The sequence below is a fragment of the Lactuca sativa genome, chromosome 5, assembly GCF_002870075.4.
Source record: "Lactuca sativa cultivar Salinas chromosome 5, Lsat_Salinas_v11, whole genome shotgun sequence".
Classification (NCBI taxonomy): domain Eukaryota; kingdom Viridiplantae; phylum Streptophyta; class Magnoliopsida; order Asterales; family Asteraceae; genus Lactuca; species Lactuca sativa.
The window spans coordinates 297,963,612-297,978,180 of record NC_056627.2 but is presented as its reverse complement, the minus strand read 5'-3'; the positions used below and the strand labels follow the sequence as shown (position 1 = coordinate 297,978,180).

The 14,569-nt window shown below is 36.9% G+C and overlaps 1 protein-coding gene across 1 annotated transcript; it reads left to right on the top strand.

The window, feature by feature from the left end:
* The first annotated feature begins 12,817 nt into the window (after positions 1-12,817).
* Positions 12,818-13,435, top strand: LOC111892515 (germin-like protein subfamily 3 member 1). The gene has a single exon (XM_023888560.1). It carries the CDS (start codon positions 12,821-12,823, stop codon positions 13,433-13,435), a length of 615 nt encoding a protein of 204 aa, XP_023744328.1. The 5' UTR covers positions 12,818-12,820.
* The last annotated feature ends 1,134 nt before the right edge of the window (positions 13,436-14,569 follow it).

Here is a 14,569-nt window from a genome sequence, read left to right as displayed (position 1 = left end):
CATCTTTCATTAGACAACTTATGTGTGTGTTTAAACCATTTTAGAACTCATAGCAATAAGTCTCGAATGTTCAAACTATTTGCCATTTCTCACAATTCGAACTATGAAAAGGGATGTCGTAATCATACTCGAATTTGAGAACCCAATTATCACAACTGATATCTCTAATAATATTAATCAATCCCTTAAAATCCACAAGTGAAAGCGTTTCCTCACAATCATTTTCATGAAGTAGAGAGAAACCTCTTTCCACTTAGATTTTATGGTGTATGTGTTCCTATCCATGTGAATTTATCACTTCTAACCACTATCATAAGACAAGGTTTATGACAAACTCAAACTCATATGGACTGAACTAGCTTAATCTTAATTTATTGCCATTCGGTAGCATAAGGACCTACCAGTGCTTCCATGTTATTGAGCATCTCACACATACATATCAATGTACTTTCATTGATGAAGGTGCTTCGCCTTATGCAATCAAATGAGAACTCATAGAACTCACATGCATATTCAACTTAAATGGAATGACATAGAAAAAAGAATATTTTAACATGATAGGTTTTCAACCTCAGGTCATGTGCCGGTGATAACTAAAAGGTTTATTCTTAATTAGCTCCTGAAACTATTCAAGACCATTAAGACTCCCACTGACCTCTCGACATATAAGATTCTCTGTTAAGGAACATTCCTCGACAAACAAATATTCAAGAGTTAGTGTGGGTTATTATCAAGAAACACTTTATCTAATTGGTCTTAGTTGGTCTTTGTTTTAACCAAAACATCACAACTACCAATTTCAAATGTGCAAGAGTAAGAAAAACATTTCTACTCCATATTTCATGAGGAGTTATAAACCTACTTAGAACATGTTACTCAAGGTACAACTTGGAGCAACTAGAGTAAGACTCTAAAACTTGATTTTGGAACGAAGTATGACTCATCCTTTTGATTTAACCATTTCAACAATTCCTGATTCCTCTTCTTAGTCATACAAATGCACTAAGGTGTCCTTAGAAAGATCAATTGTGACATGGTTCCAAAATCATTAGGATGATCATAAAACATGATACTAAAGTACTCTCTTTTCCTTTCAGATTGGAGAAACTTGTATCTTTCTACCTAATAGATTCTTCTTATTTGTTTTTCCATTCTTTTAAAACTTTTCAAAGAATCAGAATTACACTTAATCCTATAAGTATAACCATATTTACCGAACCATCAGTAAATCATGACGAATAGACTTATTGTCCTTTGTGGTGGATCTGACCAGTTCACATCAATGTGTACTAGATCCTTAAGTCTTTCACTTGAATCACATACACACGTGAGCAAGGAATTTAGTCTTAATTTTCCAAAGATCAAAATTCTCATACATCACACAATTCATATCGTATGATTCCAAGTTTCTGTCCAATTGAACCTTCAGTGATGAGAATCATTCTTTATTTGGTAAATGATGACACTACCACAAGGTATAAAACTAAGAATCAAATCCATTTTCAACATTGCTAATAATAGAAATATAAACACCAATTTTCATAAATGTCATTGCAAGTAATCATAAAGTAAATAAGATAAACCACAAAAATTACTTTATTGATAATGTGCGGAAAACTTGTTCTTACAATGCAAATACACATGAAAACTATGTTTCTAAATATTTCTAAGCAATCTATCATAACTCCTAAGTAGCAGCTCTGAATCCTGATCATTGAACCATGTGACCGAAATAGATCTCTTCATATTAGAATTAGCCTTCACTTTCCTTAAGCTTCCTTCTTTCTCTTAGATTATGCAAAACATCAAAATGCAACTTTCACATCATGTATTAAGAATCTATGAACAAGAACTTAATAAAGGAGTTAGATAGTGGATGTACCTGAAGTAGAGTTATATAATTTGACTTTACCACCTTCAAGATCTCTCAGGTAGTCAAGGCAGCTTTGCTTCCAATGCCCCTTCAATCAGAAATAGACACAGATGGACTCTTTAGGAGTGACACGTGAAACTATCTTAGAATTGGCTTTTCTTTTACGCTCAGACTTTTTGACCTTGCCAAATTTCTCTCCCTTAAGAGAAGGAATCATTTTTGGACTATCATTGTTGTCATTGCCTACGTCCATGGAATTTTGGGAGGTAGATCTTCCAAACAAATTTGCTTGACCAGTACGCCAAAGCATTGTTGCTTCAGCAGGAATTAGCAAATATGTCAGATCAATAAGGGTCACGTCGTGGTCTGTCATATAGTAGTCCTTAACGAACTGACTATATAACTCAGGAAGGATTGAAGAACTAAGTGAACATCTAGCTTACTTGGGAAGACAACACACAACATTCCCAGCCTGTCAATGTGTGACTTCATCTTCAGGATGTGTGCACACTCAAAACTTTCACCTCGATGCTTGCATGCCAATAGAGCTTGAGTGACCTTGAACTTTTCAAGTCGACGAAAACGTGGGTAGGAGAGAATCACTGGAGGAGGTAGAGGAAGCGAAGTATGATTTCCAGTTCCACTAATGCACGAGGAAGGGAATGATCTTTCACCTCGATCGATACGTGGAAGATCATCTTCAAAAGAAAAGCTTTTTCCAAATGATTGAGGAAGACCATAGTTGTTAGAACTAGACATCTATAAAACGGAGAAAATTCAAGTGAGATGATTTAATCCTTAATATAACACCCAAATTAAATATTAAGGCTAGGAACCAACATAATAATTTACAATTCAAAAGAGGGATGTCGTAATCCAATTGCAAATTATTTGAAGGTAGGTAAATGATGATTTACCAATTCCACCACGAAAACAAAATTTTAACAAATTATGTTTTCGATGAAATTCCTAGATCTTCTGAGATTCATTGAACTTTTCAATGGCACGTTTAATCTCGATTACGCTCTCACTTTGTGACTGGGATGCCGAGGATCACAAAAAAGATGTGAATAACCATGCAAATTAGCTTGGTACTCTCGATGTCATTTATCACCTAATCAATGTGCCGGTTAACCAGACACGCTCCATTGATCAACAATAATTTACAAGAAATCCATTGACAAAAATATCAGTCTCATATTTGTATGCCGGTCAACCACACACGCTCCACTAACGACCAATAGGGTGCAATGTGCAATTTCATGGGTTAGCATCAAATTCACATTTTTGTAAAGTAACTAAGATTGGGAATTTTATAAAAGCATTTTGTTACTTTTTATTATTCATTATACTTATCAATGAGGATTTAATGTTCTATCCTATCCGTTCGGCAAACGACCATCCACTAGTCAAAAGTGCGGTGGATAAGAGTTTATACCCAACGACGGTCATTTTATAGGCCGCTTACTTAAACACCCCTTACAGACCAGCTTCGTGAATGAGGCCTACTAACGGTAAGACTGACTTTTCTTATACATATATAATATAATAGACTTTTAATTTTATATAGTATAAGGGTGTATTTTAAACATTTCAAAATACTATGGTTTTTAATCTAATTTAAAATTATCAAAATTAATACCTTTTAATTTAAATCTTAAGTATTAAAACCCTTGATTTAATAATTATCCAACATTAAACAATTAATTTAAATTATTTCTCATAGGATTATCCATTAAATTAAATAATTTAACCTAATCCCTTTATCCCCTAGATTTCGAAATTTTTGGAAAGAGATATTTAAAAAACAACAATTATCCATTTAAACAATTAAAAGATAATACCTACCCAAAACCCTAGTTTTTTGAAATCTAATCTTGGGGAAGTCATTTTCGAAAAATTCTAGGGTTAGGAAACCCTAAAAATCAAAAATATGGAGGCCAAAGGAACGGGTTCAAAAACCCTAATTAATTTTTGAAACTAGGGTTTAGAAACCCTAATTTTGAAAAATCCAAGTTTAAGGGTTTAATTGCCATAAACCCTAATTTGTCAAGCTCAATCTATTGTATGAATTCTAATAGAAAACAAAACCAAAAGTTTTGATACCACTGATGGGTTTTACACAAACAATCCTATGTGTGAATGCAACCCTAGATTGGATCTATGTTTTCTCTATTAGACATACAAGCATTGAACACAAAAAGGAAAACCCTAATATGCATCTAATAATTCGAAATCTACAAAGATTAGATCACATACCTTTGTTGGTATATAGTAATAACAACCAATTCTTGAAGATCCTTTGCTCTTGAGAACAAGTACCACAAGTGTAGTACCTCTAATGGCTCAAAAACACAGTTGGGCAAGAGGATGAATATGAGAGAGAGGAAAGAGGAGTGACTTGCTCAAGAGTTAGATGAGACACAATTCATCAACACGTTGATTGATATTCAGCTAGCGCCCAACCTATAATCGTTAATTCTTAAATGAGCGAGAGAGATATGTATAGATCTATACGGGACTAACACTCCCACATGTGGTTGTTAGCTACAAGCAGACAACAAGTAGAAGCAAACATAACTTTCTTACCAGAGTGACGTCCGATGAAGTGTCGCGTTATTTTTTTCGGGATCAACAATCATACCTCGATTAAAGGAACTCATCATAACTTTGTCTAACTAAAACTAGTTATCATAAACTACTATTAGGATTAATCCAACTAAGTAGTAATGGTACTCACAAACCCATGGAAGCGAGTTTAGGTCAACCAACACTCAACTATCTTAGACTCCCACTAAGAACCTACCTATGGTGGTAGTGATAGTACTCACAAACTCAAGGAAGCGATTTTAGGTCAACCAACACTCAACTATCTTAGACTCCTACTAGGAACCTACCTTTGGCAGTAGTGATAGTACCAACAAACTCAAGGAATCGAGTTTAGTATAAACAAGACAACTAAAATACCCACACATGTTTTATAACAATAAAACATGCAGACTCACCAACATTATGTTGACCTCTCAAACCACATGTATTCTCAGGAGAATGAACCCGCCTGAAAAATGAGATAACCCTGGTTATGCAGCGCGAAACTTATGTCCATTGCTTTTGTACTTTGCTTTCGTAACCTACCTATACCTCAAAAAATGGTGTGACATATTTTATTTAATAAATAAATAGCTATGTTGTTTAGTACATCATGTGTATTATTCAATACGTATCTTGGCCTGAGATCCTAACATCCTAACGTTACACAGCCCGGCAATTCCGCCACTGACCAGGGGTGTGACACAATTCTTTCTCTAATATGCTTTTTTTATGATTCAATTTTTATGAATGTGTATTCTCATCTATTTTATAAACAATATTATATAAATGCAAACAAATAATTTAGTCAACCAAAATGGCCGTACGAAAAAAATGTAGTAAAAGCATAAATATTTAATTAAGAACTAACAATGCACATAATAGATAGGCAAGGATAGTTGTCGTAGTCTGAGAATTACTAAGTAACGGCAAGAAGCTTAGACTGAAAGGATGGAAGGAAGTTCGTAGGAGAAAAACAACGGAGAAACGTGGCAGCGAGATCACTACTTTTTTTTGTCACAAATGTTCCAAGGGACGCCACAAAGAGAGAGATCTATGAAGCGTTCATCCGATTCGGTAGACTGACTGACGTATTCATGGGGTTAAGAAAAGGAAAAAATGGAAGATATTACGCCTTCATCAGGTTCACAGATGTGAAGAATGTAAAACATATGGAAAATCAACTTGATGGTACTGTGGTTAGAGGAACAAGACTGGAGGTGAATCTGGCGTTACACAAGAGGAAAGAGATACCTCCCATAACAAAGAAGAAGTTTAATAGCAACTACTCTGTGAGACACAATGACCACTTCACAACTAAACAGCCTGCACAGGGGATGTGGGGGAGACCAAGGGACAATAGAACGTTTGCAGAAGTTCTTGGCAAGAAAACACAGCCACATGCTACACACCCACCACCGCCGCCTCCAATTCCCCCTCATATCGACCTAAGCAGAAATATACAAAAGTGGCTATGGAAGACGTCTCTTATCGGTGAGGCAACGTCGCTTGACCATTTGGGACACATGCCCAAGCTGTTGACATTCCGAAATGATATTCTCATGGAGATTAAGTACGTGGGGGGACTGAAAGTTCTGTTACAGTTCAATGACTCAGTTAGTGCAAAGGAATTCAAGGAAAATAGGGAGCGATGGCAAGAGCATTTGAAATGGGTTGAATGGGTGGAGAAGATTGATCCAGAATTTGATAGAGTTGCATGGATTCGGATTGTTGGTCTACCTATACACCTTTGGGGAGATCGTAACTTCTCAAAAATAACAGAAGGATATGGGGTCACAATTGCACCATTTGATGAACTTCATAATCGGGTTGATCTGTCCTGCGTAAAAATTGGTATTCTAACCAAAAGAAGGACGAGAATAAATGACAAGATATTTGTTTCATGTGAGGGGAAGTTTATAAAGCTTGGTATTATTGAATTCGATGAAGACTGGTTTCCCTTTAAGTTTGATCATTGTGAAGATTATTATGTGAATGATGAATTAAGTGAGGTTGATGCAACTGATGAAGAAAATGAAGACAAGGAGGGAGTATCAGATACATGGATGCATGAAGACGGCGGTGAAATGGAAGAAGGAGAAATAAGTCCGGTGCCAGTTGTTAGGGAGGAACCATTGCAGGATATCAGATCACCGGAGACAGAAAAACCGGTTGGTACGCCGGTGAAATCGACGATGCCGATTAGGGTAACCCAAGAGACACCGGGTATCCCTCAACGTCTGGAGACAAGTCCAAGGAAGTCAGGTGGACCGTCACAGGTCTTGGGAATTGTGGGTAACGGTATAATTCATTCCCCTTAATGCAATGACGAGATGATTGGACCCTCTGATGTAATTACCACCCCCCCCCCTAAAGCCCATTTGAGTAATTTTGCTAATGGGCTCCCACTGGGATGTTTTGGGCCCTTCCCTTCCCCCAATATTGACAGATCTTCCTTCACCCAAGCCCAAAATCAATTCATTCCCGGGTCATTAGGCAAAAGAAAGCGTCGTGACATCTCAGGATCCGACTCCCCTCGTAACTCAGTACCCCAATTGCTCGTTCAATCGGATACAGGGCACATGTCTCCTTCTGCAACGGTAGCTCAAGTAAGGACCAATGTTGAAATTGACCACAGTCCCACCAATTTCGACCTTAATAAAAACCCAGCTGCTCTCCGCAATGATATTTCCTCATGCTCCAGGTCTCTTTCTGTGGAATTAGAAAAAACGGCAGAGGTGGGTATGGAATTGGGTTTTGAAATAGACTCAACTAACCCAGTTCTACTTGAAACAATGGGGGCAGTCGGAGAAGACAACAACCCACAATGAACTTCCTAAGTCTTAATATAAGGGGAATCGGAGAAGATTATAAGATCGCATGGGTAAGAAGGTTAACAAAGAAACATCGCACAATGTTCCTAGGGGTACAGGAAACTCAACTTTTGGATGAAAATCACAATAGATGTGGCTGGTTGTTGGTATAATGGGGAATTCGGTTTTGCTGCAACAGCTTCCGCTGGAAGATCGGGTGGTCTACTCAGCATTTGGGACTCCAAGATATTCTAGGTCGAAGAAGTCATAAAGGAGAGGTACTTTCTAATCACAATCGGTAAGTGGTCAGGTATCCATGGTCCATTTATCCTAGCAAATATCTATGGTCCTCATGATCCACAAAGCAAAAAGAAGCTATGGGAAGACTTGGGACAGATCAAAGCCACCAAAGGAGGAACCTGGGTAATATTTGGAGACTTTAATACTGTTAGAAAGGAAGAAGAAAGATTTAATTCCCATTTTAATCGGTCAGAAGCCTTCTGGTTTAATCGATTCATTGATAAAGAATGCTTACATGAACCTAGAATGGGGGGGGGGGGCACAGATTCACCTACTATTGCCAATCGGAATTCAAGATGAGCAAACTCGATAGATTTCTTGTGTGCAACAATTTTCTTACTCTCTTTCCCTATGTATCAGTCACAGCTGCTCAGTGGGAGACTTCAGATCATTGTCCCATCATTCTTCAGACATTAATATCTGACTTTGGCAAACCTCCATTTAGATTCTTCAACTCGTGGATGAAAAGAGACGGATTCGAGCAAATCATCAAAGATTCGTGGGAGAGATTCAATGGATATGGTAACCCGGACGCTTACCTTGCTGCCAAACTCCGTTATCTAAAAAATGAAATCAAAAAATAAAGAGCAAAGGACCACCCTAAGGAGACTGAAGAGTTGATGAAGCTTAAACACAGGGTGTACGAACTTGATATAGCTGCTGAAACAACAAGGCTATCTGAGGTGGAGCTAGAGGAAAGGCGAATTGGTGTCCAAAGAATAGCTGAACTTGAGAAGTTGACTGTTCTTGATCTAAAGCAAAAGGCTAGAATCCGATGGACAATAGATGGGGATGAAAACACCCGTTTTTTCCATGGGTATGTAAACAACAAGAAAAGCAAGAACCATATTCATGGGTTACTCATCAATGGATCTTGGAGCACAAATGTGGCAGAAATAAAAGATGAAGTTCTTTCATTCTACCAGAGAAAATTTCAGGAAAAATGGCCTTGCAGACCAAAACTTATCAGCAGTGATTTTCGTAAGATTGACTCGGTTACTCGATCAAATATTGAAGCCCCCTTCACAATGCTGGAAATCAAACAAGCCATTTGGGCGTGTGGAGGTGATAAGGCGCCAGGACCAGATGGTTTCACCTTTGAATTCATAAAAAAATATTGGGATGTTTTGAAGGGCGACATCATGGAATTCGTTAAATACTTTGAGAAACATGAAACGTTGGCTCGGGGCTGCAACTCGTCCTTCATCACCCTCGTACCCAAGATAAAAGATCCATTGCTAATTGGTGATTATAGACCAATTAGCTTAATTGGTTCGCTATACAAAATAATCTCCAAAACCTTAGCCAGCAGACTCGGTAAGATAATTAGCAAGAACATTGGAGATACTCAAACAACTTTTGTGAAGGGGCGCAATATCCTTGATGGTCCGCTAATTGTTAACGAGTTATGTTCCTGGGCCAAGAAGGTTAAAAAACAGATCCTCCTTTTCAAGGTAGACCTGGAGAAAGCATTTGACTCCGTTAACTGGGAGTATCTTGATTCAGTGCTTATTCAAATGGGTTACGGCGATAAATGGCGTATGTGGATCAAAGGATGCATTCAATCTGCAAGACTTTCAGTTATCATAAACGGGTCTCCAACGGAGGAATTTAGAATGGAAAAAGGTGTACGACAGGGCGACCCCCTCTCACCATTCCTATTTATAATCGCCATGGAAGGATTAAATGTTGCGATGAATGCAGCTTGCAGAAAGGGTCTGTTCCACGGCATAAAAATCCCATATTCTGATACTAAAATCTCCCACTTGTTCTATGCCGATGACGCCATTTTTGTGGGTGAGTGGACCCAAAGCAACATTAAAAATCTAGCAAGGGTGTTAAGATGTTTTCAAGCAGCATCTGGGTTAAAGGTTAACTTTAATAAATCTAGGGTCTTCGGTGTCGGTGTTGACAAGGCAGAAGTTGATAGATGGGCTGCTCCCTTGGGTTGCCAACCTGCGTCACTACCCTTCACTTACCTGGGGGTCCCTGTTGGTGCTAACATGAAGCTTAAGAAACATTGGAAACCTGTCATTGACCGTTTTTACTCCAAACTCTCGCCTTGGAAATCGAAAGCATTGCCATTTGGAGGAAGGCTAACGTTAGCCAAAGCAGTCCTAGGCAGTTTACCGTTGTATTATTTCTCTTTATTTGTGGCGCCGGTGGGAGTTATTGACCTTCTTGAAAAAATTCGCCGACAGTTTCTGTGGGGCGGGTGCGATAACAAGTTCAAAATTGCTTGGGTATCGTGGGAAAAGATTGTTAGCCCAAAGGACATGGGGGGTCTTGGTCTTGGATCGCTCAGGGCCTTCAATATTTCAATGATTGTCAAATGGTGGTGGGCATTAAAAACAAACAAAGCAACCTTGTGGAGTAAAGTAATTACTGGTATTCATAATCTTTACAATAAGCCTGCTAACGTATTATCAAAAAAAAACTATTGCAGGTGTGTGGAACAATATTGCAGGGGTGATGAATGATTTATCCAAAGCTGGATTAAGCTTTAGTGACATCCTAAAGAAAAACGTGAAGAATGGCAACGATACTCTTTTCTGGATGGATGCTTGGTGTAAGGGGGAACCTTTAAAGGATCAACTTCCAGAGCTGTATCAACTTGAAAAACATAAAAGGTGCAAGATCAGTCAAAGAGTACTAACAGATGGATTTTCGTGGGAATGGAAATCACCCCCTGCAACGGATGAACAGATCCATAGCCTTCAGCTGTTGTATGAGAGCATTGGTGAACATCGGCCATCTTCAGATCCAGATTATTGGAGCTGTCCTCTATCAGGTGATGGTAGTTTCCTTGTTGAGACGATTAGATTGAAACTTGATAATACTGAACCGGCAACAAACGAAGTTATCATTCCATGGATTCATGAAATCCCAATAAAGGTAAACTCCTTTATCTGGAGAGCTAATATGGGACGCATCCCGTCTTATATAGCATTAAAAAGGAGAGGAGTTGGGATTCCAAATGCATCATGCCCCCAATGTCAACTGGAAGAGGAAGACGCGGAGCATATTCTCATTCGATGTCCAGTGGCGAGCAATGTCTGGGAACCGATTTTTAAATGGTGCAACATTCCGAAACCGCAATTTCAAACCATCGGGAAACTTATTGAATTTGTAAAAACATGGGGGAGATGTCGGAAAAGGAGAAACAACCTAATCTGTATTATCTTTGGTGAAATGTGGATTTTGTGGAAAACAAGGTGTGAAGGCGTATTCAAGGGCAAACGAACCTCCCATTTACAGATCATTGATAGTGTTAAGTCCGTCGTTTTTACTTGAATTAGACACAGGAGAGTAAATTGTTGCTTAAGTTGGGCCGAATGGTGTATTTGTCCGTTAAATTGACTATACTCCAAACTTAATTGTAAAATTCGTTTATTTTGCACGGCCTGCCTAGCAACTTGCTGGGTAGTGTTCCGTTTAATAATATTTGCCGGTTCTAAAAAAAAACGTATTCTAATTATTTTGTGTAATCGTGGGGGCTAATTTTGCAATAAATGATTGTTTAATCCATCGAAACAGAATCATGTATGTAGAAGATCAAGTCCTTGTAAGTTTACAGATCATAGACGGGCATATATATTCTCTAGTATGACATTGCTTAATTTTTCTTTGACTATAAAGTAACCCAAGGATCGATGTTAAAACATTGAAAAATTATAACATTCAAAACAAGGACATGTACGGTTTATTTTCTACGAGAGGAGAAGGCAAACTACCAAGAAACTGTATTGTATCGAATAGGAACGAAATACTCATGTGTTTTTTTGTTGAAACGTAATCGAATCGAGATGACAACATATGAATGACAATTAGAAAGTAAACAAGACTGATATTGCAATAATTTGATAAGTACATAAATATAAAATCTTCAAACCCTTAGATATATGGAAATAGGTGATGTCACCACTCTTTGGTTATGAACATTAATATATGTTTTTGTGGTGAAATGGAACATTAAGAACAGGCAAAACATTAATACTTAAATATTCCTCGCCAAGAATAAAGTGTGACCGTGAATGTTTATCAGCAATGATATTTGTCAAAAAAGGGTTCCCACATGTTCGCATACATTTTATTCTCCATAATGGTGGTTATTTTATTAGAATCCGCGAAAGGTGATTGTGTGGTAAGAGCATCCATAATGGTGAGTGCAATGGGAGAGTTGAATATGATGACAAGTTTATTTGCATGTCATTCAATGGATTAAATTATACCATAGTGAGATGTCACATCGTCATTCAATAGATTTTTATTTTAATGGCTATTAAACTTTTCAATGGGAAAAAGGAAAATTCTTAATTCTTAAATATATTCTATAAAATAGATTTTGCAATTTTCTATTGAACTTTATAGAGTTCAATGCATTGTTGAAAAAAAATAATATAGTTGTATGGGATGTACAAAAATGATGTGACAATCTATTGAACACTATGGAGTTCAATGCATTGTGGATGCCCTAATACACTTTCACTTTGTACTCTTTGTTATTTAAATAAGTCTTTTCAAAATATAATATTACTAGCAATTGATCCCACATCTTTCAGCAGGTTTTTACGTGTTTTGGTTGCGTATTAGGAGTAAAATTTGATTAAACCAGTGACATTTTACAAAGATCGAAGTTGAGGGGGTCAAAGTAACATTTAAAAAATAGAGGGATCGGAAATTCATTTTACAAAGTAGAGAAGTGAAAATCATATTATATATGATACGGAAACGGGGGATAAACACAATGTTCTAGAAAATAAATGGGTAAAAGTGATATTTTACAAAGTTGAAGGTGGAGGGGTGAAAGTGATATTTTAAAAAGTAAATGGATTGAAAATATATTTTACAAACTATAGGGGTTGCAAGTGACGGATTATATAAAGTTGAAGGATTAAAGTTTTACGTACTGACATATTTGTACATTATGCATTAACAGTTGTACTATTAGTTATAATTAATGAAATAATAGTATTAATGAAATAATCTGTAAAATACAACTCGTAGAAACAATGTATTTGGATTAGAAATAACAAATCAACACTTCAATCCGATTTTAGTTCATATATAGTACAACCAACCTATATAATATCATGTATTTTTACAATGAAAATAACAATATGCATGCTTCATGAAAATATAAACCCATTTGTATAGGCTTCATTCATGTCAGTATACATCCTATCTCATCCTATAGTTATAATCCTCATCTTCTCTACACCCACTAAGACGTACACTCCAAATAATGTTGATCCCCACTCTTCTTATACTCTCTCTTCTCTTTACGACCTCTTATGCATCTGTTCACGACTTTTGTGTAGCCGATTTGTCACAGTCTGACACTCCCTTGGGTTTCCCATGCAAAGATCCCAAGAAAATAACAGCAGATGATTTTTCTTTCTCGAGCCTTAGTGAACCTGGGAACACAGCCAATCCCATCAACGCTTATGTCACTCCAGCATTCACTCCCCAGTTTCCGGCCGTGAATGGGCTTTGGATATCCATGGCTAGGTTAGACATGGCTATGGATGGAGCTCTACCGATGCATACTCACCCTGGAGGCACGGAAATGTTGTATCTCATCAAAGGGACTACTTGTGTTGGATTCATATCGTATGATAATACTTTGTATGCTAAGACGATAAAAGAAGGGGATACTTTTGTTTTCCCACAAGGGCTGGAACACTTCATAAAAAATTGTGGTACAAGCCCTGTATTTGGAATCACTAGCTTCAGTAGTTCGATGCCAGGAATGCAGATTACTAGAACCGATATACCAACAGAAGTGGTGTCAGGGACAACTTTCTTGGATTCAGTACAAGTTAAGAAACTCAAGGGTGTTCTTGGTGGGTCTGGTTAAGGTTACTTTTGGGTTTCAAGTTCTTGATTTACCTTCATCTTATTGTTGTTTGTTTATTGTGGTACCAAGCATCTTCATGTTTGGTGATGTTGATTTTAATGTTTTTTTTTTTTAATTTGGTAAGCTTAGGGTTGTTTTAGAATAGAATGTTGTATGCTCAAATGAGAGGGATTAAAATGGCCTTAAGCTTTAGAATAAACAACAGTTTTGTTGATGTCCACGTTAGTCCTTGTTTTTCTAAAAACTCATATACTAATATACTTTTTAACATTTTTGGCGTAGCTGCCTTAGAGAAAACGTGCATATGTTGTATGCTCAAATGAGAGGGATTAAAATTGCATCCCTAAACAAAATAATTTGGGCATGATAGTCTGGCCCAATAATGAACCAAAAGTTTTAGAACACCTCCCAAATTATCGTTACTTTATCCCAAACCCCAAAAGTTTGGCACTAGAGATCTACAAAATCCATTATATGATAGATAAGTCAAATAATCAACGATCCATCCGCAATGATCAGACTAATTAGGGAAAAATCCTCATACGTTCATTACTAAGCCTCCACCATGATTTTTTTGTTTTATCCCAAACCCCAAGCATGTCAACTTGAGACCAATTAAGCTACGAGGGACCCACTTTAAAGTTAAAATGCATTTCCAAATGTTTTCATTAATTCATAATAGAACATGTTTGTTAGGTTATCCGATATGAAGCATTCAGGAAGTGTTTGGGACCTAATGTTACTTTCATCTAGTGGTTCAAAACACGAAAAACATTAATGTTGTATGATATAAGTTGTGCGAAAAGTATTACATTACATGGTTTCTAATCATGTATTATCTTTCCTATTATATAAAAAAAAACCAGGCAAATATTCGTATGTTGCACAAGTTAAAAAATATTCTTAAAATATTGAAAAAGTATATGTTGTTTAAGTGCTTATGGTATTGACATTAGTATTAGCATAATAATTTATAATTTCAACTACTTTGAACAATAACACTTAATGGCATCTATCCGTTGTTTGATCGTAAATAAAACGAATATTATTCTCGATGTAGTGTTATTGTTTTAATAATTGTTATGTTACTAATTTTTAACTATTAATGTTAAATAATTTACAAAATCAATTTGA

Coding starts and splice junctions, on each gene's coding strand:
- LOC111892515 (XM_023888560.1), top strand. CDS start 12,821: ATGTTGATCCCCACTCTTCTTATACTCTCTCTTCTCTTTACGACCTCT.